General features: G+C 37.8%; 5 protein-coding genes across 6 annotated transcripts; 2 read left to right on the forward strand and 3 right to left on the reverse strand.

Annotated features, from left to right (window-relative positions):
* The first annotated feature begins 795 nt into the window (after positions 1 to 795).
* LOC122399226 (serine/threonine-protein phosphatase 4 regulatory subunit 3) lies at positions 796 to 7626 on the forward strand. The gene is made up of 5 exons (XM_043399751.1): positions 796 to 1982; positions 2081 to 3679; positions 3862 to 4013; positions 4098 to 4500; positions 4617 to 7626. The coding sequence occupies exons 1-5, from the start codon at positions 1785 to 1787 to the stop codon at positions 4701 to 4703; spliced, it is 2439 nt and encodes an 812-aa protein (XP_043255686.1). The 5' UTR covers positions 796 to 1784; the 3' UTR covers positions 4704 to 7626.
* Positions 7627 to 8912: 1286 nt separating this feature from the next.
* Positions 8913 to 11507, reverse strand: LOC122399227 (cilia- and flagella-associated protein 36). The gene is made up of 5 exons (XM_043399752.1): positions 11066 to 11507; positions 10710 to 10885; positions 10254 to 10444; positions 9755 to 10043; positions 8913 to 9672 (listed from the first exon to the last, which is right to left on the reverse strand). Exons 1-5 carry the CDS (start codon positions 11505 to 11507, stop codon positions 9409 to 9411), a joined length of 1362 nt encoding a protein of 453 aa, XP_043255687.1. The 3' UTR covers positions 8913 to 9408.
* A 153-nt stretch (positions 11508 to 11660) lies between these two features.
* Positions 11661 to 17430, reverse strand: LOC122399228 (LHFPL tetraspan subfamily member 3 protein). Of its 2 annotated transcripts, none has more exons than XM_043399753.1 (6): positions 16933 to 17430; positions 15616 to 15837; positions 15346 to 15540; positions 12912 to 12999; positions 12615 to 12769; positions 11661 to 12468 (listed from the first exon to the last, which is right to left on the reverse strand). In XM_043399753.1, the coding sequence occupies exons 2-6, from the start codon at positions 15830 to 15832 to the stop codon at positions 12236 to 12238; spliced, it is 888 nt and encodes a 295-aa protein (XP_043255688.1). In that variant the 5' UTR covers positions 15833 to 15837; positions 16933 to 17430; the 3' UTR covers positions 11661 to 12235. The 2 variants fall into 2 exon arrangements, with proteins under 2 accessions (XP_043255688.1, XP_043255689.1); XM_043399754.1 differs by lacking the exon at positions 16933 to 17430 and adding an exon at positions 16409 to 16659.
* Positions 17431 to 18602: 1172 nt separating this feature from the next.
* Positions 18603 to 20885, forward strand: LOC122399230 (pre-mRNA-splicing factor 38). The gene is made up of 3 exons (XM_043399757.1): positions 18603 to 19014; positions 19203 to 19570; positions 19642 to 20885. The coding sequence occupies exons 1-3, from the start codon at positions 18851 to 18853 to the stop codon at positions 20013 to 20015; spliced, it is 906 nt and encodes a 301-aa protein (XP_043255692.1). The 5' UTR covers positions 18603 to 18850; the 3' UTR covers positions 20016 to 20885.
* On the reverse strand, positions 20808 to 23162 carry LOC122399229 (vacuolar fusion protein MON1 homolog A). Its single transcript, XM_043399755.1, has 7 exons — positions 22798 to 23162; positions 22234 to 22556; positions 21919 to 22162; positions 21543 to 21827; positions 21269 to 21459; positions 21059 to 21161; positions 20808 to 20981 (listed from the first exon to the last, which is right to left on the reverse strand). The coding sequence occupies exons 1-7, from the start codon at positions 23068 to 23070 to the stop codon at positions 20841 to 20843; spliced, it is 1560 nt and encodes a 519-aa protein (XP_043255690.1). The 5' UTR covers positions 23071 to 23162; the 3' UTR covers positions 20808 to 20840.
* Positions 23163 to 23236: the final 74 nt, after the last annotated feature.

Raw genomic sequence — 23236 nt, forward strand, 5'->3', positions numbered from 1 at the left:
AAATAAAATTATCTATCATTTTTACCGTAAGAGTTAAAAAATGTACAAATCGTCCATATACAGAAAACTTGTATATTCAAAATTTTGACAAAATGTTGAAATGCATTCATCAATATATACTTTTTCCATTATTGCCGTATCATGGCATTAAATTACATTCCAAACTGTTCAAATTTATTTATTTTATATTTTATATTCCTAAATTTGTTTCGTTAATTTGTCATTTATGTTTAGCTTTTGTTTGATCAATGTTGTTCGATCCATTCAATGACTAATTAACGATCCGTATCACCAATCTATATAAACTTTAATGTACATAACTTTATAATGTAACTTAATTGTTTATACTCGAACACTGCAATATTACTCTACATTTTATATGAGAATGCTGAAGTCGTTCACAAGACACAGGTACAGTTAAATGAAACTATAATATGAAACATGCTGATATATAAACTTAAATCTTATTCGAACTTTCTTTATGTACCTTTAAAAATGTCTGATTCGATGATTGTTGAATATTATTGTGAACAAATTTCGACGGAAATAAATAGCTACGACCATAAAATATTTCGTGTAAAATCGTATTAAAACCTTATTGAATGTTATTTTATTTTCAACGAATAAGGAAACTGATCGTTACGTGCTCGATCGTGTATTATTCGAAACAATCCGTGTATTGAATTAACGAACATAATGCACTGTAAAGATGAAATATTGTATTACGCGCTAAAATCCTTGAGATACACGAGGCGAACCCCGTAGCGCGTTGTTGTGATCTAACATGGCGGAGTGTAGTGTTGTGGCTGTTCAGTGTCTATGTCAATTTTAGAGTGATTTTTCTTAATAAGAACGAAGAAACTGCCATGGGTGGCGATCACTATATCACAGGGGATCGAGCAAAATAGTTGCGTATTTATGAGTATTTGTATCGCCAAAGGATCGACTTTAATTTGCGTTTCATTTGTCGCGGGAACTGTACACAGCGGTGAGAGAGCACGCAGAGTGCTGTCTTCCCAGCAACAAATTTCACTCCTGACCTTCTACAGCGACAAGTTAGCTTTTCGAACCGATTCGACGTACGATCGTGATCTCGTTGCGTTCCGTACCAGCGACACGTGAAAGCGGAAACGTGCACGACGTGAAGTTTTCCCGCGCGTCCTGAGAGGTTTTCTTGGCGCAAGAATCAAGGCTTATGCAACGAAGAGCGCATAAACATCTATTACGGTAAACAATCTCGTTCCGTCAACCGAACTTCAAGGCATGCGAGCTGGGCGACGGTCTGTTGTCGTTTGCATTGTATCTTATGAATCGCTAGTGACAAAACTCGATGTATCGTGCAAGCTCGTTACAGGAGGTATTGTACAATTAGTGGCGAATGCTAAGCAAATAGATTGGCTGGCGAAGCCTGTTATTAATTATTATTAGAAACAAACAAAGATTCCTTATGGCGTTTTTACTAATTAACAGTCATATCTTCGATTTACCAAACCTATTAGATGAGAGTAATCGTATATACAAGTCAGAATCTTAAAGAAGGCATATATACTTTTGAGTTGTCTGTGTCTTGTACAGTTGGTATTCTAATAAAAAGCCTTAATGGGTTACAAGAGAGTAATTGACAGATCGATACATGTGGATTATTGTGCATTTGTCGATTCATCAGAGAGTTGAAAAATTATCTGTAAAAATACTTTAGAAAGCCAAAGAGTCGGTGGAAATAAAAAGGGATGCAAGGTTGTTGGTGATAATATCGAACAGTGTGCATCAGTTAGTTTTACAATATGACGGATACACGCAGAAGAGTAAAGTTATATGCGCTCAATGCTGATAGACAGTGGGACGACCGTGGTACAGGTCATGTTTCTTCTTCGTACGTAGATAGACTGAAAGGAATTTCACTTTTGGTCAGAGCAGAGAGTGATGGTTCTGTTTTATTGGAAAGTAGAATACAACCTGACACTGCATATCAAAAGCAACAGGTAATAATTATTATAAATTTTTTAATTAATATCGGGTTATTAAATAAATTATAGGTATGGCGTAGAGATTAAAAGTAATTTGTTTTCTTTTTTTTCAGGATACTTTAATAGTTTGGTCAGAAGGAGATAATTTTGATTTAGCCTTAAGTTTTCAAGAAAAGGCTGGCTGTGATGAAATTTGGGAGAAAATATGTCAAGTTCAAGGCAAAGATCCATCTGTTGAAATTACACAAGATATTGTAGAAGAATCAGAAGATGAACGGTTCGATGATATGTCAGATGCTGCACCTCCTATAGAATTGCCACCGTGTGAATTGAGCCGCCTGGAAGACATTAACGAACTGATAGGAAATTGCTTATCTTCTCAAATGAGGAAAGATAAATTGGCATTGGCTTTAGAATCAGAAGGTTACATTAAGAAACTATTAAATCTGTTTCACACGTGCGAAGATCTAGAAAACATTGAAGGGTTGCATCATCTTTATGACATATTTAAAAATATTTTCCTACTTAACAAGAACACATTATTTGAAGTTATGTTTAGCGATGATACGATTTTTGATGTTGTTGGATGTTTAGAATACGAGCCAACATTACCTCAGCCAAAGAGGCATAGAGAATATCTTCGACAATTAGCCAGATTTAAGCAAGCAATTCCTATTACAAACACCGAACTGCTAGCTAAAATTCACCAAACGTATCGAGTTCAATACATTCAGGATGTAGTTTTACCAACCCCAAGTGTATTCGAAGATAATATGTTGAATACACTGAGTAGCTTTATATTTTTTAATAAAGTTGAAATAGTAACCCTGATACAGGACGACGAGAAATTCCTTACTGAACTATTCCGTCAGTTAACGGACGAAGCTACATCTGATAGTAAAAGACGCGATCTAGTTCTTTTCTTAAAAGAATTTTGTAACTTTTCTCAGAATCTTCAACCGCAAGGAAAGGAGGCCTTTTATAAAACTTTAACAGCCCTTGGTATTTTACCTGCATTAGAAATTACCCTGGCGATGGACGATGCCCAAACAAAAACAGCCAGTATAGATATATTGACTTATATAGTGGAATATTCTCCAAGTGTTGTTCGAGATTATACACTGCAACAAATAAATAATACAGAACAGGACCAAATGTTAATAAATGTAATAGTTGCTCAACTCGTTGGCGATAGCGATCCAGAGTTGGGTGGAGCAGTACAACTAGCTGGTGTGTTACGTCTGCTCCTTGATCCAGAAAACATGTTGGCTTCCGTTAACAAATCAGAAAAGACTGATTTCTTAAACTATTTCTACAAGAATAGTATTGGAACATTAATAGCACCTCTTTTAGCAAACACTATCGGAGAACGACCAGCAAGGGAAGATTATAGAACAGTACAGCTTTTAGGATTAATCTTAGAACTACTGTCATTTTGTGTAGAGCATCATACATACCACATCAAGAATTGCATATTAAACAAAGATCTGCTCAAACGGATACTGGTTTTAATGAAATCGACACACACGTTTTTAGTATTGTGCGCCTTAAGGTTTATGAGAAAAATCGTAGCTCTGAAAGATGAATTTTACAATAGATATATTATCAAGGGGAATTTATTTGCACCTGTGTTTGATGCATTTGTAAGAAATAATGGTAGATATAATCTGTTGGATTCTGCGATTCTTGAAATGTTCGAGTTCATTAAATTGGTAAGTGTATGTATAAAATGAGGTAACTCGCGTTATTACCTTGCAAACCTCTATTTCTTTTTTAATTAATTTTTACATAAAATTTCTTCTTCAAACCTTTTATTTTCTCATCGTCAAAAGAGATAGAGATTTATATGGTGGTAACATTAAGTTTCTCGCATTAATTCGTTGTATATTTTTAGGAGGATATTAAGTCCTTATGTTCACACGTTGTTGAAAATTTTTCAAAAGAATTGGAAGCAATCGATTATGTACAAACGTTTAAAGCTTTGAAATTAAGGTACGAGCAACATCAAGACAAGTTAAAGGATAGAGACAGAGCAGCTCTTGACAGGTACATGTATTTTCATCTATTAAAAAATTCCTCGTATCTTATTGTTACACTGAAAATAATACGTTTGATGTTATTTGTATTCAGTGTTCCATCCATATTGAGAAATAGTCGATACAGAAGGGACCAGAGACAATTAGACGAAGAAGAAGAAATGTGGTTCAATGAAGAGGAAGACTTTGACGAGGGTGAGGCGGTCGTACCCGCAGCAGCAGCAGATCTTGTGCCTCCGGCTTCAGCTAAGAAACAGTCATCAACTTCAAATTCTGCACTTAATCCTGCTCTTGCAGATTCTAAAAGCCATCATCAGCAGCAACAGCAACAGCAATCTGTGTTGAACAATAATACAGCTAACAATAACATTACCTCGCAGCAGTCACAAATCAACAATAGTACAACAGCAACGAACGAGTCTCCGATCACTTCGGAAATAAATCCAAATTCGGCTATTGGCACGGTAGACAAAACTGGCACTGCATTATTTAAAAAGGTAAATCTCCATCTTTCTTTAAGCAAAGCATGAGAGATACAATTTATGTGTAATTATTTTTAGTTGCGTGTTACTTTCTAGTTTAAGATGCACATTTAATAAAATATGTTTTTTAGGGCTTGGTTGATTACGAGGGCGATTCGGACGAAGAAGACGAGGATACGGAGGTAACGCCTTCCCCAAAACGGCAAAGATTGTCATAGTAGGCAAATGAGAACAGGATGAGGAATTTGTGATTTTTAATCGCTGCTACCATTTCTGGCCCTCCTACGTGCACAAAGGACTCGATCAGGAGATCGTACAATCAACCCCCGTCTATAACAGAAAGAAGAACCGTTCTTTTAAAGTGAGTGGACACCAGGATACGTGTTTATAATGTGGTGGAAAATTGACATACCTCATTGTGTTGGGTTGTGTATAATATATGTAAGCATCAATACCGAACGCAGGTGGGTGAAAAGGGTCTAAGAAATGGGATGTATGTAATTGAAAAAAGCAAAACGAACGATGAACCAATGCTATACAAAAAAAAGGAAGAGAGAACTTTCTTTAAGAAAACAATACAATGATAAAATTGTGGTGTAATACTGTATAACCGCATAAGTGTTAACAGTAAAAAAGATTTTAAAAGAAATAGTCCATTCCACATTGTCTGGAAACACCCCATGTACTAGAAGAAATTATTTCATGAATAGGCTAAGAAACTCTAGCCAGGCCTAGTGGTTCTTACAAATACAAAAGTTCTAAGCGTGTGCTTGGATTCATGTAATAATTAAATTGTGACTGTACGTCATACCCATACATCTACTAAGAAGAAACTTATTATGTAAAAACAAAAAAAATCACATGTAAAAGTACATGATGTACCGCACAAAAACAACTAAGTGTTTTGTTTTGCCATCCATAAATTTCTTATTCGTGCGATGGGCAATTAAGACCTATCCTTTAAGAGGGTCAGACATCATGAAACTTTATCCAATTTAACAGAAGTAGTATTTAGTTTGTATATATATGTATATTTGTAACGATTGTAAAACAACCATTCGTGGGTTAAGCAAAGAATATGCGATTCCTTTACACATTCAGTTCCCTTTAAGGTTCTTTGAACGAGCTTTTCGGTTGTCAATGTAAGTAGTAGAAATTGTACAATAAACATTTGATTTGTGTATATTTATCAGTTTGCACTTCATGCCCGATATTATTCCTTGATGTAAAAAGTATAATGTGAAAGTGTCTTGCAATTTTTGAACATTAAGTATAACTAACCTATTCGTATAAATTATTCGTAACTATATGGGCAGAATAGGTCGCTTAGCATTATTGTGCTTTGTAAAGAAAAGGACAAAAAAAAAAAAATCATTATGTATATCTGTGCAACTTCATCTTTGTAAAATTTCATTATGTAATACATTTATAGCGTCGCGTAGTTTCATTTAAATTATTTCTAAACAAGGCAACAAACTTTTCCTTTCGTGACTCGTAACGAAACATTAAAGCAAATACTCAGATTCAGTAAGACAACAAGCGATATAGGACTGCAGAAAATGTAGGACGGCGCTTACCGAAATTTATTTTTAACATGTCATATCATGATAAATAGAAATTCATTGATCTAAGTCAGCTCCAGATAAAAGTGTCTACTTAGTTCGTACTACTGAGATACAACCGAGAAAGCTGGTATTAAGAGTCTATATTTTTTAAATTTATCTTGATGTCGTTTCCCCGCAATGTGCTCCACATTGATATTATTTCAACGTATGCCCCTGATTGATTGAGTTGACTTTGTAACAGAGCAAAAAACAGGAGTATTATAAGCTAATGTATAGATTTTTCACGACAACCGATACCCAACAGAGTTTCTAAGACTGCTTTAGAACTGTATGTATATTGGACATTTCGTAAATAGCATTAATGTACGCGTATGTACACACATGCATATATATATTAACTTATGATACCGAGGAGAAGCTTGGAAGTTAATTCAGTCATGACTAGAGCAGAACCCTGTGAATATCCAAGTAGGCAAATTCACTGGAGCTGAATGCGATATATGTACATAGAAGAGAGTGCAACTTGGACTGACCACAGAGAGAAAGGAATGTAACAAAGGCTAAATATTAATTAAGAGGATATCGAGTAATGTTCTTTATGTGTTTTACATATATTCACAATTTATTCGATATAACAAGGGACGAAATAATAAAGTTTAGAGAAAAAGAGAGAAACGCTACGCCGTGAACATGTATGGGAATGTAAGTAAAGAAAGGAACAAAACGAGGGGGAAAAAAAAAGAAAAGAATCGATATCGAAGTGATACTAGAGTAAAAAAAGCGCGGTCGTGTATGCTATTTAAGCTAAATTTAATACATACTTATATGGAGTGTTTCAGACTTGTTCATTGTCGTATCGCTTTCATTGCTGTCTTTTATTTAACGTTACTGGGTATCCGCTATCGGTGCTTCGATAACTGCGTATTTAACATAATTTTTGATATTTTGTACCGTATCAATCAAATCTTGAATAAAAGTTGATTTTCTTACGTTTTAAAAACAGGGACATGCGTTACTCGAGTATTCGAGCATCGGAAGAAAAAGAGATCCTACGTTACCGTTCCCCCTTTAAAGGATACACGAGTTTAATTATTTGTATCCCGTTTACGGAATTTTCTATGAACTTCATATTCGATGCTCTATCGTTTTAATTAATTAAGAACGAAGTTTACGCATTAGAAAGTATTTCTGAACGATTTGTTATAGAAGGTGTGTTTGGTATGTAATCGAGTCCCGTTTATCGTTATTGAAACTATACTTATTTCGGTGTTCCCTTGCTACCGATGGAGAAAACTCTAAAACATTCTGTGTAAGATCAGTGCCGAGGTCGCAAATAGAAATTTTACAGCCGTCACATCGATGTAATGTTAATTACATGATAAAAGCATTGCACACATTGTACAATATCACGTGTTAATAATCTAATGCGTTTTAATTATATATGAAAAATATATATAAAAAAAACGACAGAGCGAGACGCTTTTTCTCTGATATGTATATGTATATACATGCATACATACAGCATACATATACGTACATATACAGGGTGTTCGGCCACCTTTAAGACAAATTTTAATGGGAGATTCGAGAGACCAAAATAAGACGAAAATCAAGAATACCGATTTGTTGATCGTGGATTCGTTAAAAAGTTATTAACGTTTCAAGTTACGCCTGTAAAACATTCAACATGAAATTCAGCTGTTCGCAGATTCGCTGCTCTACAGACGGAACTTGAAACGTTAATAACTTTTTAACGAAGCCTCGATCAACAAATTGGTATTCTTGATTTTCGTCTTATTTTGGCCTCCAGAATCTCCCATTAAAATTTCATCCCAGTGGTGGCCGAACATTCTCGTATATATGTATACACATATATGTACACAGAAAAAGACACCTTTTTATATGAGAAGCTATTCGTAAAACGTGTGAATTAAGAGCAAGTATAAGGACAAAAATAATGGACTGTTCTGTGTGTAGTATGGTAATATTTGAATGGAGGAACAAGTGGAAAACGAATATTTTGCATTTTATTCCAGTAAAGTATGAACGGTTGATCAGACGAGTTATACGAGAATGAGACGTTGGATTTGTGGTGGAAGACTATCTCTGAAACCTTTAAATCACCATCGTTATTATTTAAAACATTCAAAGTTTTATCTTCCAGTAAGTTAGTCACGCTAAAAGTTCTGGAAATTGAATAAATTAGCAATACAATTAATTTCACGACACGTAACATTTTGCATTCGGAATATCAAAGTCTACGGCGACGTATCTCGTTTAGTTAAATTTAATTTATTACAACACAGAGGAAAGAGTAATCTGTAGAAGTTTGAATTAATAGCAAAATGCTCGTATTCTGCCACGAATTCATTTTGTTCTTTATAATTGGACAGTTAAGCGAAAGTGAGAATGGTAAATGTGCGTTACACGGAATAGAAGTGTGTTGTAGAACTGCGGAGAATATTTAATTAAATAAAACCTAAAATTAGATGAATTGGTTAACGAACGGAGTTGTAACTTACCTCAATGTTTAATCGCAAGGAAAGGCGTTCCTTTGTATGGATGTAATTGTTATCAGTTTTAGTTCTACTGTCATTGTGATTTATACAACTTATGCTATTAGATAATTATATGTAAAACAGATTTTCCAATGTATTGCTGCTTATTTTTTCTGAAGCATTTTTTAACGTTGTGTTACGTAATTTACGTTGCCGTTACGTTCAAACGCATACAGGCACGTATGCAAAATAGGAAACCGAAGATTAACAAAGTGTCAGCGATGTACTAAAACAGTAAGGGCAATTGTTCTCATTAGTTTATTTATATAGGTCACATTCTCCTGATAGCTATACAAACAACTATTATAAAAGAAATCTTCACTTTTTTTATTCTAATTTAATTTAGCAATATTTAGGTTTAAAATATGCCGTATAAAACGCATCGAACGCCTGAGAGAAAATAGTGCAAGTGACCTTAAAAGTCTTCACATATGATTTCATCGGTACTCACAAACGGAAATAGATTGCTGAGCTACGAGTGTGCAACCGTAACATTAAGTTTCTAACGTTTCACTTAAAAAAATGCTTTTTCTCGATACAGAGATAGATCGTTTAGAATCACGTGAAACGAAATAACTCTTTATTCATCGTTTCACACCGACTGTATCATTCGACTTGGTATTTTATCTATCACTTACGCTCTAATTTTATGCAACGTCCGCGAAAAGAAACATTTACGACGTCACCCTGTTGAAGTTCCAATGATCTATTCTTACCATTCCCCCGACAAAAAACCATTGTCGTCCCCGTACGATCGAGAAGTTTCGTTAAATTAATGTTGAAATGTCAGAGGATTATTATTAGTTCGTTTGCTTACGTACAACCTCGGCTTGGAGGCGAGCCGCAAGCGCTTTGCGTACTTGGAGTATGGATGGTTCCAGCGGCTCTGGTAATTTTAGTTCTTGTTCCCCCTTTATGGTCGCCTCGGCGACCGTTCTGGCCGAACACGGCCGCGTCGAATTCATCTCTAACCGTTGACTTCTCGCCTCTTTCTTCAAAGCCACCAACTTATCCCGTCTAGCTTTCAGATAAGCCTGCCTCTTCTTTATGTCCTCCTCCGACACCTGAAACGTTTTTCAACAGAGTTCATCGACAGCCTGGCCCTTCGCGACGTCTACGCAATCGTCTTTTTATAAATTAATATACATTTGGTTCGTCCGACTTCGACTCGTCGGACGGTGTCGGATCGAGCGGAATCGTTCGTTTGATTTTTGAGGCGTTTCCAGTCTCCTCCTCCTCTTCCTCGTCTTCTTCTTCGGCCGGCGACGACAGGGATTCCGTTTCCGGTGTCTTCTCCTGAGACGCCTTCAAAGCTTCTTCCAACAATGCTCTTTCGTTATGGTATTTGGCTGCCAAGCGTTCGTGCTCCTTGATGAGCGACGTTTCCGACGATATGTCCTGCTCTTCTTCCGGATCGTCGCTCAGAGCGTGTTTCCTACATACAGTTTTCCTAAATTTTTATTTAACTCTATGTAAACGACAAACGTCACGAATCGCTTGTTAATTATTCGATCCTTAATTTCAGTGTTCCGCAAATGTATTTAGAACGTAGATTTTGATATTAAACCATTGTATTTCCCGAGGGAATTGAATTACTTCGACGCGAAGAATGGTCACCGACGAGAGGATTATCCGAAAACCTTACTGAATTATTTCTTCCATGACCAATGTGTCGTCGTGCAATCCGTCCGTTTCGTACATCAAGGACGCGGGCGTCAGACCATACTTCTGCTCGATCATGTTCAATGCCTGCAATTGCAGTTCCAGATTCTTCTGTATCATCATTCTCTTGAATATCTCGTACTCGTTCGCCGCCCATATTTGCTCGAACAAGTTCTCGAAAAATACACAAGCAAGAGTCATTACATTATGATAGATTTTCTATTCGTTAATTAAATGTTTAATCGCAATCGTAAAGCCGCAAGCTACCGCGGAACGAACCAAACGGTGCACCTTCTATTTTTCTTGATTAATTACACGCGGTACATGACAAATGAAAATCGCTTGGTGTTTATAATTATTTACACCGTGATAACAAACATGTAACAACAAATTTCCCATTACGAGCTATTAATTTCACTCCTCGCGACACTCAACTTACTTGTTGAAACTGTATAGGCATTTTCGTATATTTGTTGACGGTACAAGCATACTCAAATTGCTCCGGAGTGATCCCCATGTCTTCCATGAAACAACCGAGCAATAAATCCACCAAATTTTTGTACTCTTGATATATCTTCTGGTACTCGTCGTTTTCTTCGACGCCCGCTTCGAATACTATAAAAGAATTTATAGAAAACGAAAGTGAATCGGAATACTTCGAAAATGAAATACTTCAAGAGATCAGCCGAGATTCGACGAAAGGATCGATAACAAAACGTTGACAAAAAAGCAAGAAAAATTGCCAAACCACGATGTGTAAAGTAAACAGTTCGTTCCCGAGAATGAAAGACTTACTGAGCGATTTTTCCTCTATGAAGGTGATCAGAGGCGCGGACCAAATCGGACCCTGAAGGAAACCGATTAGGGAGTCGAAAACCCAGGCGCTATCGTCTTTGTCGTTCATTCTGTACCGATAAGGGAAACTCTTGTTGTGCAAAACGATCGATCCTTTTCGAACTCGCTGTCGACAATGTCCTGGCCCACGCGTATATCGCGTCTTCTTAAAGCGGTAGTCATAGTTACGAACGGCAAAACACTTTGCCCCCGTAGGCTTGCGCGGACGAATGGAAGTAATGCGGCTCTCGGCTTTCAATTTCACTTTATTGGAACGAAACGTAGTTTTGTACAGGAACGCTTTCAACACCGAACGCGTTGACGAACGTTCCCGAACACAGGCACGCCAACAATCACGCGTCCCCCCCCGCTTTGTTTTTTGCGTCTTTATCAGACGATACATGCATACTTTTTTTTTTTTTTCGTTTACTATGTAAGACTATCCTCGTTCTGTAAAATAATGCTCTATGTTACATATTTATAATAAAGAAAAGAAATGTATTAATCGTTGTAAGTTTTATATAAAAAAAAAAAAAAAAAAAAAATTTGATATTAGCGTGGAGTGACTTATTGGAAATATAAAACAAAATACACGCACGCCTGTCTACTGTACGCACAGGGTGATTAATAAATGATGGAGAAATTTACCTCGGAACCGAGGGGGGCAAGTTCCCGATAAGCAACGATCCTGTGAAACTTTTAATAAGCCTCGCGAACGCGCGTTTACACAGGATTCTTGTCCCGATTCCGAGGCGCGGAGTAAAAATTTCGTCGCTTTAAAATCATCCTGCATAATATTACAAATAGATAATTAATTTTCGTTACATACATAAGATATACAACGGACGTGTTTACAAATTACGTGAACCTATGTACAAGGGAGAAAAGCGCAGCACCGTAGACACAAAGTTATATATGCTGCGAACATATTTTTTTTACAGGTTTCTCTCTCTCTCATCGATTCTTCGTGATTTCGTTCGAAACTGGAAACGTCGATACGCGACAGAAGATCCCGAAACTCTCGTTATGTACAAATAATTATTTTCTGCTCGATTCTTTCGTAGCTCGCGATCGGAAGTTCGAGAAATACGACGGCCTATGTACAATGTATCCCCGGGGTCGCTGACTGCCCTACAATTGAAAATTGTGTTGGGAATGATTCAAGGTGTTCGTAGACATCGTGTGCGCCGGATGAGACGGCGCTGGCGTGTAAAGGCTATGATGCGAATGGGATTTCGCTCTGGAGAGTTCGCTGTAGCGGTCCTGTTCCGGCGGGGCGACCAAGAGAACAGGTCTCAGGGACAAGGACTTCCGTGATCCGGCGACGCTCTGTGCTTCGTTCACGTATCCGGGATTCACTTCACCTGACGGGCAAAGAAGATCATTTTTCTAACACGTCATACCAGTTTCAAATGTATCGTCGCCATATGCCATGTTTCAAATAATGAATACATCAGGGCGATCTGTCTGTAGGGAAACGTCTCGTGAACTCTGATCGACCAGACAATACCTTTGTACAAAGAACCATTGGTAAAAGGCTCTGGTTGCAGTCTGACGTGCCTGGACGCCAAAATAAAAGCAAGAGCGGCCAGGGTAGCGGCGTCCAAAGCGGCTATCGCGGCTAACGGTATCGCCCATCTAACAGCGCAAGCACCTGGATTGTATCTGCCAAAACAACATTTTCCATCGTGTTTGGAAATAACGAATTTTCTAGTAATTAAAATTTAAAATGACGCTGGTATAAAACGTTCGATTCTATACCTTGGGAGTATGTTTATCTTGGATCGAACTAATGTGAAATTAATACCTGGACGCGGCTGCACCGCAAACGGCTCGAATTATAGGCGAGTCCCAGCCCAGAGGATATATGCAAACTCCGATGGCCATGGATATCGCTAAAAAGAAAAAAAAAATACATAAGCTATTGCTCTTAGCATTTTGTAACTATTCTCTGTCGTCTTATTATTTAGAAAACTTAATGAGGCGCGGATCATTATTTTGTTTTAATGGATGCAGAGAACACTAGAGTTGGTATCGTCGGATGTGAACGAGCGCATGTAACACGGCTGGCATTTCAAACTGTCTTTCCTCACGGATGTTGTACAAGAGGTCAGCAGTGAAAGGTACCGGGGAACGACTGTTGGCTTTTCCACCGCTTATTATCATTTCACGAAGAAGGTATTCGTGCTCATAAACGGTACACCGTTGCCTCTGTTGCATCGACGGAACTTTGAATTCCCACGCGCGGCTAAGGCTGGGCATTAGAGATCGCTAGAAACCGCAAAGGTCTCGATCGAACGTCGCAAATAATATGTAAGGAATAAAGATAAAAATTCGAAGGATCTATTTTTCTCTACCGTTCACCTGTGCGTCCGTAACGATCGCGTAACGCGGAAACGGGAAGTATTTATTTCCGATTCAACGACTGGCATACGTTATAGGTACGTTTCGTTTCTGGGTGAAACGTTTTCCTCTTTACGAGAAGCTGATTCACATTTCAACGGGCAACTTTCACTGTCGGCGTACAAACGAGCCACGATTGCAGGTAATGCCGCCAATCAACGACGACGGTCATCCAACTTTCATCTCTAACCGATGATCGTCGTTACGTAAAAGTGATTGCCTGTTAAACATTTTTTTTTTCCCTCCCACTGATACAGTTAATACCCAGTTCGATCGACCGTCGTTGCGCCATTAAGATCGATAGGAAATCTACGCTAGATATCTTTTAAAAGTTAAGATTTTTATCGGATTGTAACGGAATTTTCAAGCCTACTAATAAAATTGTATACAACGCTATGCGTTGCTTTTGTAGAAGATGATCTTACTCGATCCCAAGGACAATAGACATTCCGTGGAGTACGCGTCATTAAAAGACCATCGACATCGCATAACTTGTTGCAGGACAAATCAAGCATGTCAATGTTCTTCAAATGGGTCAACAGTACTGGACAAGCACGTTACAGACATATAGTAGCGTTTGGCTGGCCTCAACCGGCGGTACCGTTCGTTTATCATTGAGCATTGTCGTTTGTCAATTAACTTTAGATATTACAATAACAACGGTAAATCGTACGAAAGATATTCGTGGACGTCCAGGTTCGTTTCTTGAGGAGAAAATCGTAGAGAGAGTATATGCTCGATGATTTGAGACGAATTTTAAGTTACGCGGAAACGTCGTGTAACAGTGACGGACAGTGTTATTTGCGAAGGCGTTGGCCAACCGGTAAACTGGCTGTCTTACGCGGCTATAACGGTCTATTCTACATATCCGCTTAAACGATTGTCTATACCTGCGCGGAGCCTCGAGTTTTACAAAACAGGGGTTTTCTCTTTAACATTCACGACGAGACGATCCCGCGATATAATTATCATCGCGACCTGTTCGCTCGCTGTATTGTCGCTATACGTGTATGGATTTCGTAAGCACGATCTCGCGGACCAGAAACAGCTTTCTACTCGTAGAAAAACACATAGATTTAATCCTCGAGTGGCCAGATGGAAATGACCCTGTTCTTCTAAAGCATTCTATCGATTGGTTACAGACACTCGTTCACCTGAAACTTACGTGCGTTATGGGTACGATGGTTTTTGTATAATATCAAACGGATCACAATGAAAAAGAATTCAACGATACTTTCTAAAACATTAACGAGCTGTACCATTGCCTTTGCCACGGAGATGGGCAACGTTCTTATCCGAATAAAAATTTAATTGCGTTCAAACCAGCGAACAATAAACTCTGTCGCAACAAGAGCGTGCTAAGCGAAACGATTGCATCACTTCCTGACCCGTTGACCCCGGTGCATCGCTGTAATTTTCAGCCACGCCACGCTGATAAGGTATTACGCGAAGATTACAGCAATAGAACGTCCGGCCGAGTTATACTTTCTAAACCGACGTTCAACGTCACGGTGAATTTTCATTTTTTTTTGTCTTTTTGCCGGTCGATTATACAACACAGCGATCTATGGATCCATCCTCTGTGTGAATCTCTTTTGGGGGGGGGTCAATAGGAGTCTGCAAGTTCATAAAACATGGTATTTTTATCATATGTAAACAATGGATTGCAAAATTATATTCCTTTCTTTTAGAATGACGGAACGGTCTAAGGGACGGCGGAAGTGTTTCAAATTATTTATAATTTCTTTTCAAACGCGACTCTTTGTGGCTCGAGACTATTTATTTAATAATTTGTGTTTTGTCCGTGTAATTCCGATACACTTCGCTTCTTTATTTACCTGACACAACTTGCATCCAGGCGCACAGGTAAAAAACGGTCGTGCTCTGACAGAAGAAGAACAAAAGCATCGCGCAGATCGTCAACAGAGCGATTATCACCGCTACGCCCACCAGAATCGTGCTCGCCCTGAAAGGAACGTTGACGATCGTCGACAAGTCGTCCAGTCTGCCGATACACTCCTCTCCCAACTCGCCTAACGAACAGGAGAAACAATTCTCGAAATATGAACGGTTATACCGTCGGTTTGAATTTTGATAATGATCGTTACCGTTTCCGCCGTAGCTGCACCTGGTCCACAGGCCAAATCTTCCGGGATTCTCGTGTTCCAGGTCGCCGAGCCATTCCGGCGTGACAAAAGCCACGACTCCGATTATGGCGTAGCATATGGTGAAGATACCCCACAGTACACCGATCGCCTTCGAATTACGAATGTAATTCGTCGCGTACATGTGGGAGGACTCCACGTACTCTATTTTCGATCCCATGTTTCCTAAATGAACGATACCGTTCGATCAATAAACATTTCGAAAATCGGTAGTAAAATTGGAACCGTTATCCGTACGGTCGCCGAATTAAAATACAAAATTCAAATTGAAGCTAAATTTAAAGCCCAAATGATCAATTAAAATGACAATCGTGTCAAGTTTCCGTACGATCGTGTACCATAGGATGAATCGTATGGAAAGCCCACGCCCCCTTCCGGTTACCGGAAGCGAACGGAATACATCGCGAACACGACGAAACAAAATAATTCCGAGACAACGAAACCCTGGCGAACAAAGAACAGCTTTCGCTTCGTAACCTAGCCGCGACAAAAAATTCCTCTCTATTTCCGCGCGTTGCTAAGTTTGCGGGCGAAGCTGGTTCCGGGTTCGGCGATCAAAGATTATCATCGCGAGAATCGTTTACTTCTCTGGCCGAATCGACGATCTTCTTCGTCATCGATCCCCTCCGTGTCGCAAACGTTCACTTTTTGTTGCTACTCGCGGTTAATAATACAATAAAGATGGTTAATTCGTTTGCTTTTTGGTAGATTTTGTATCAGTTGTACGTTCGAATACCTGTCTATCCGAGTGTTGTACTTGGGTTAGAGCGTTAATAGGTTAAACCGGTGCCAGCATCGCCCGTGACATTTACGCCCGTCACGTTCGCCGATCGGTTCGGAAGGTGTAGCCTTTCCTTTTGTGGCTCGATGCACCGCCGGATTCATCGGTAACGATGCAACGAAACGCACAGTTCATATTTCCCGCGTTCCTATCATCGTTCCCTCCAAATTAGTCTTTGTCCCTCGCGTTGCCAACCGAGAACGAGGAACGTTGACGCAATCCGAACGTTACTTCGCGAAAAGCTTTGTCGCGTGAATTCCTTTTTTGCGTTTCGTAACGCCCGAGACTGCAAAATCGACGTAAACAGTGGATGGATAGGCGCGTACATATGCGTCACAATGGTCTCGAAGTTTTCGTTGGAAACGAAGAAGAATAAGAATTCCGCGCGAGAACTTAATATCGCGAAACGAAATTAGAAGTTGCAATTTATATCGGAGAAATTTTGATTCAAATTTGGAAGGGGGGCCCGTTTAACGTACCTTTTACCACTCCTCTTCTACCACCAAACTATCTTTCTCAAGACACTGACGAAACCATCCGCGCCAAATTACCGATCGTCCAACTTCACAATACACTGATATCGAACTGCTATCCGAGAAATGGTCCGAGATAATTCGCCGATTTCTACGAGAATCGAATGAAATGAACTTGATGGAATGCACAAAACAACGGGGAACCACAAAACGATCGAGAACCGCGAGCTAGTTGAGAGATACGCCGGTTAGACGGTTGTATCGGCTTGCATAGCGGCTCGTGGGTGCGAGACGACGCGGCTGATCACCTCGAGCGAATGGAAAACACGTCTTAAAGAGGACAAGCTGCGGATAGAGCTCTCTGTGCAGCTCAAGATGGCTGGTCAGGTAAGCCGAGGTTGTCAAGTAGGTAGAAGGAGCGAATAGTGGGGAGAGAAAGAGACGGGGACTGCGAATGGGGGCCTCTTACGGGCCCAGGGCACAAGAGAAAGGCGACGTCGCCGTGAAGACGTAGAGAGAGGGAACTGTCGACTCGTATTCTGGACTCCTACGATACAAGATAACTTTATCGATCTTTCTCCAGCAGATTTAGAAATATATTGTTCGAAATAGTTGAAGCAGCTTTGTAAACATACGGTATTGATAAATGAATGTTCGTAATTTTGTTTAGAATAGTCTAAGATCGATACTGAATGTACTCATACCAGTCTTGCTGTAAGAGGCTGAGAAAAAATTCAAGTTGAGTTTGAAACGACTTCGTTCTTTGGACATTACACCTTCTGCATATTTTCATGGTGACGCAATAACGATACTAACTGCTCTTGAATTTTATCATGATTTCGAATCGACATTAAACGAACTACGATTTGCACATATATTTAAAATTTCTTTCAGAGGTAGTTGCAGCAGATCGTGAACCATTTGTATAATTTCTGCATTAAAATGCTAACACACGTTCCGTAAGAGGAGCTCAACTTTACATTTAAGTAAAAGTATATAACTTTCCTTGCTCCGATTTCTACGAATTTGAAAGTCGAACTTGTTGAAAAAATCACGATTACCCAGAGTTTCGATTTTCATGTATATTTAGTTAACATTCTTCTTTACGTACAAATTATTTCCTTACGCAAATTTGATCTAGAACACATAATTCAGTTAAAAATTAATTTTGAAAAGAAACATGTATAAATCATACAATAAAAAAAATTCCCTATAGAACAGTGATTCAACACTCTGGCAAAGTTACTAGACCGGGCACTGGTGGAAACTTTTTACCATCTCGGTGTCGAGCCCTACGTTATCAATTCACAACGAAATAAGACTACAGCGCTATTAATTGTGAGAACCAAAACTAATCTAGCGAAGAAGCTCTTTATGATAACCTATGCAAGGCGGATCGCAGCCAATTTGCTAATATTATTTAGTTTTTAATTGATAATTACATTACCCAGCTAAGAGTGATACGATTATTAATTAAACGCTGAATAATATTACCCAGGTCTCACCACGTGGAGGTTGCTGCGAAAGGAGACCCACCCTAACCGAATCTCAATCACCTTCCATTAATAAAGATTTTTTATGATAAATCGTTTGTCAAAGAAGCAACCGACGAAGGAACAGAGTTGAATAAAGGCACCGATAAAGAGTCATAAACATTCATAGAATCATATAACATTCTCCCGATGTAATAGCAGACAGAATTGTTGCATTTGTTTGTCATATTGATCTCGGTAGATGGATTGAATATTTATTTAGAATCACATTTTCTGAAACTATTAATTTTTCGCTATATTTATACATGCCTTAAACTAAACCACTTAAGCCTATATTTCGTTGTACAATATTTTCTAATATTCGTAGCATTTGAGTCATCTGGTATAGTGTATGAAGATGCTTTTAAAAGTAGTGTTGCTTGCAATCTAAAATGGCAAATCGAACTGTAAAGGATGCAAAATCTATTCGGGGAACGAATCCTCAATATTTGGTAGAAAAAATAATCAGATCTCGAGTATATGATTCGAAATATTGGAAGGAAGAATGTTTTGCTTTAACTGCGGAGCTTTTAGTTGATAAAGCTATGGAATTAAGGTTAGTAAATATTTACTGTGGAATTAACGTCTTTTACTAAATAAAATGTTGTTTTTATATACATGGCATATTGTTTAAATGTTTATGTATCATGTATATGTGATTATGAATTTCTGATAAATACATATATAATTTTTTAATTTGTATCGAAATGTAACCTGTTACTGATATAAATAAATGCATTTTAGATTTATAGGTGGTGTGTATGGTGGAAATGTGAAACCAACACCATTCCTTTGTCTTATACTAAAAATGCTTCAAATACAACCTGAGAAGGACATCATAGTTGAGTTTATAAAGAATGAAGAATTTAAATATGTTCGTGCATTGGGAGCATTGTACATGAGATTAACAGGATCATCTCTAGATTGTTATAAATACTTGGAACCGCTGTTCAACGACAATAGAAAATTGAGGAAGCAAAATAAACAAGGTCAATTTGAGTTGATTCACATGGATGAATTTATAGATGAACTTTTACGAGATGAAAGATCGTGCGATGTTATTCTGCCAAGAATCCAAAAAAGGCACGTTCTAGAAGAAAATAACGAACTGGGTAAGTATTTCTCTTATAGACAGATAGATATATGGTAAAAAAATATTTAATCTCTATAATAATTACAACAGAGGCAAAAATATCAGCATTGGAGGATGATATGGACGAAGGGATAGAGACATCGGAAGATGAAGATATACCCCCTGTTAAGGAAGACACCCGTAAGAGAACAGATGATCATGAGAGAGACAGGGATCGTCATAGGGACAGGGACAAACGACATTCACGTTCTGACAAGAAGTCCGACAGGGAGAAACAAAGATCAAGGAGCAGGGACAGGGATAGAGAAAGACGGGAACGTAAACGTAGCAAGTCGCCAAAAAGTCATTCCTCGTCACACAAGGAAAAAGACAGAGATAAGGATCGACACAGAAGAGATGACAGGGACAGAGATAGGGATAGGGATCGAGATCGAAGACGAGAACGCGACAGAACCAGACATTAAATCGAAACATTGGAATTACAATTTTTTGTACAGGACGTAATAATAAAAGTTTCTAATTATCAGGCGAGTCTGAAATTAAAAATAATATAATTATTGAATTTTTTATTTTGTTTACTACACTTTGGTCGTGATCAACAAAAGTGTGCAACATTTACAGAGAATAGTTTCATGTTAAAATTATAGTACTCGTCGATAGAAATGCTACACAGTAGCTTATAGTATCCATACATTATGTGTTCCAAGTAACAATATTTGTTTTTTTATAACATTATGATATTCATTCATACTGGAATCATTTGTTCGACTTAACAAGAACAAGATACGCTGACCGTTACTTTTAGGATTATTTACAAAATAGTAGAGAACATTTATCATTGCAGTTGTTAACAAACAAAAAAAAACAGTTCCAAAGATACATTTTTTTTTAACGATATAGAGTGATATTTCAGAGTAATCTTTTTTTCAACAATACAATGACAAATTTTCTCAAGCACCATATAATAAAATAGGTTGAGAATGTCATAGCCTGTCTGTAAATGTAATCTATACGATTTTACACGCTTAATGTCTTCGAATATATATATATACATTTTCACACGCGTACCTTATTTCACAGTACTTTTCATAATTAAAAATAATGAGCAAAAGTATAGTATCAATACGCGAGAAAGAGCATCGGTATACTTATCGTTTCTGATGCTTGGTTTTGCTATTAACAAATTACTATTCATCAAATCGATATAAATTGTCACTGAACAATGCTCATTTTCAAATTATATTAGTCTCGTGAATAATTTTTTAAAATATTACTAATTATATCCGTTTTTAAAATGTTGGTGAATTTAAAATAAATAATCTCTCTTCCTCTTTTTTAATCCATTTCAACAATTTACTCACTGCCTCAATGGCATCGGGCTTTGTTACAAGTGGTTCGAATGTAATATATAATTCAAAACCTACTGTTACCTATAAACATGTTTAAGTTAATTTAGTAGTAATTTTTACTATATTACTATTTTTAATTAATTTATATTACGACTTACCCACACTAACATGGTCTCCTTGTCTAATTGCTGAAAGATAAGTTTTAGTGGTCGATTCGGTGCGTGTAGCCTATGGTGCAAACACTGATAAAGTCCGAGCAGTCTACAGGAAACAAATAGACATATCGAGGTATTTTTTATCATTACGATAGTTTTTTTATTGCATATCTTTCTGAAAACTCATACGTTAAAAGATCGTCGTATATTTACCGTTCTATTTCTTCATCCGTTGTATATGGAGGTTGAAGTCCAGGACTCCAAAACTGTGCTGTACTTCTACATTTGTACAGAACATGTCGCATTTCCGGTAACCCAATATCAGCGGTTGTGATCGGCGATTTATTCATAGATTCATTAATTGCTTCCAAACAATTTGTTCGCCTCAATTTTTCTACAATTTTCTAAGAATAAAGATAATTAGCATTTACAACAGTGACATTTCTTTAAAGGAAACCTGTTTGAAATAACGACACAAATCACCTACTTGTTTTGCCTCGGAAAGTGTATAAAATACATTTCTGTCGACCGTTAGCAGAAGCAAGCACGCCTGACAATCCTCTGACAAATATGATACATGCCCGTGCATATAACCATTAGCATCAAATTTTGGCAGACATATTGGCGTCCAACTCTCGGCCGTTTTAAGCGACTCTGAACTATCGACCAAATTTTGAATTATGTGCAAATCTGCAGGGTGTAAAAAAAATTTGTTCATTCTGACTAATGTTACCAACTGATTATCAGCTAGAAGAATTGCAAACACTAAATTCTGAAAAGTAACGTACACATCTTATTAGTATAATGTTACAGAGGTAAAATATTTTCTAGTTTGTTTCAATATACATTGCTAAATGTAGCACCTTAATTTTACAGCACGTCTGAATGATAGTTTGTGTAATAGAACTTCTCATCGAAGGAAGTAAAGGCAAACATTTGATGGCTCCTAAAAAGAATGCCGGTTCTCTATCCATAAAATTTAATAGGTGATCTATCAGTCTTTCACTGCCAGTTAATAATCTTCGTAAGTCAAAATTTCTACGTTGATCATATACTCTAGTTAACTGTGATTGCGTTAACACAGAAACTATTTGATTATATACATATCTATAATGAGATCAGATTGCGTTAAAATACAACCAAACGGACTAAACCTTATTTTATTAAACTCTACGTACGTTAATTGTAATGTAAGTTGAGGTACACTTTCAAGTGTTTTTGAAACTGCTACTAAAATCAGTGGACTTTTGACAACAAATACGAAATTGGTATCCCCCGCGTGTACAGATCTAATCATATCACTGCCAGCTTGGACAAATGAAACTAGGGCCTGCATAACACCCATAACTGTGACTAGTTTGTCTTCTGAACTATACCTAGAATATATGGGTTTTCCTGCCTGGCTCAATATAAATATATGTTTTCTTTGCGCCAGCCATGTCTTACACCGCAAGGGATCCGAATCTAAATTACTTTGTCCCAATCGATGCGCGACATCCTCCTAAAATGCACAAACTTAGTTAAACGAAAAACAGAAAAGATCAGGACTCTTTTACCAAAATAGAATTCAAACAAATTTAGTTAAATCATGTGATAATCTTTGCTCTATAACTTTTAGAAAAGTATCGATTTCTTTCTATGGTGAATTACTAGGTACAATCATCGTCATTTTAATTTAATACAGTTGTTGCTACATTAAATCTATTCGCAGTGTTCATTATGGAAGAGGTTATGAAACGTACTAATTCAGAATCATCGATAGAAGCTGTTTTCTCGAGGTTACGTGGACTGGTTGTAATAGGTGTCGTAGGAATGTCTTGCACGTCTTCCTGAATCTCTGAGATAGTGCTCGTTGTGCTTTCTTTCATGTGCCTATCGTCGATGCTACTACTCATTTCTTGCTCGTACTCTTCGAAACTATCAGTCGTAACAAGCATCGTTTCTGCAGAGGCACCTGGTTCAATACCAGGCTCGGCGATACCATCGTCGATAGTAGCAGGCTCTTCTGCTGCCATTTTTATAGATTAAACACTTTCAAACTACCACTATTTTAAAATTTTCTCTACCAATTGACATTTAACGGTAGGCCATGACGGATCGGCCGCCATTGTTGAAATCCGAATTCCGACAGTCGGACCGACTTATCAGAATGGAAACAGTAAACCAACGGGCAGTTTAACC

The sequence above is a fragment of the Colletes gigas genome, unplaced genomic scaffold (genome assembly GCF_013123115.1).
Source record: "Colletes gigas isolate AHSC1104 unplaced genomic scaffold, ASM1312311v1 Colletes_gigas_Sc00012, whole genome shotgun sequence".
Taxonomy (NCBI): domain Eukaryota; kingdom Metazoa; phylum Arthropoda; class Insecta; order Hymenoptera; family Colletidae; genus Colletes; species Colletes gigas.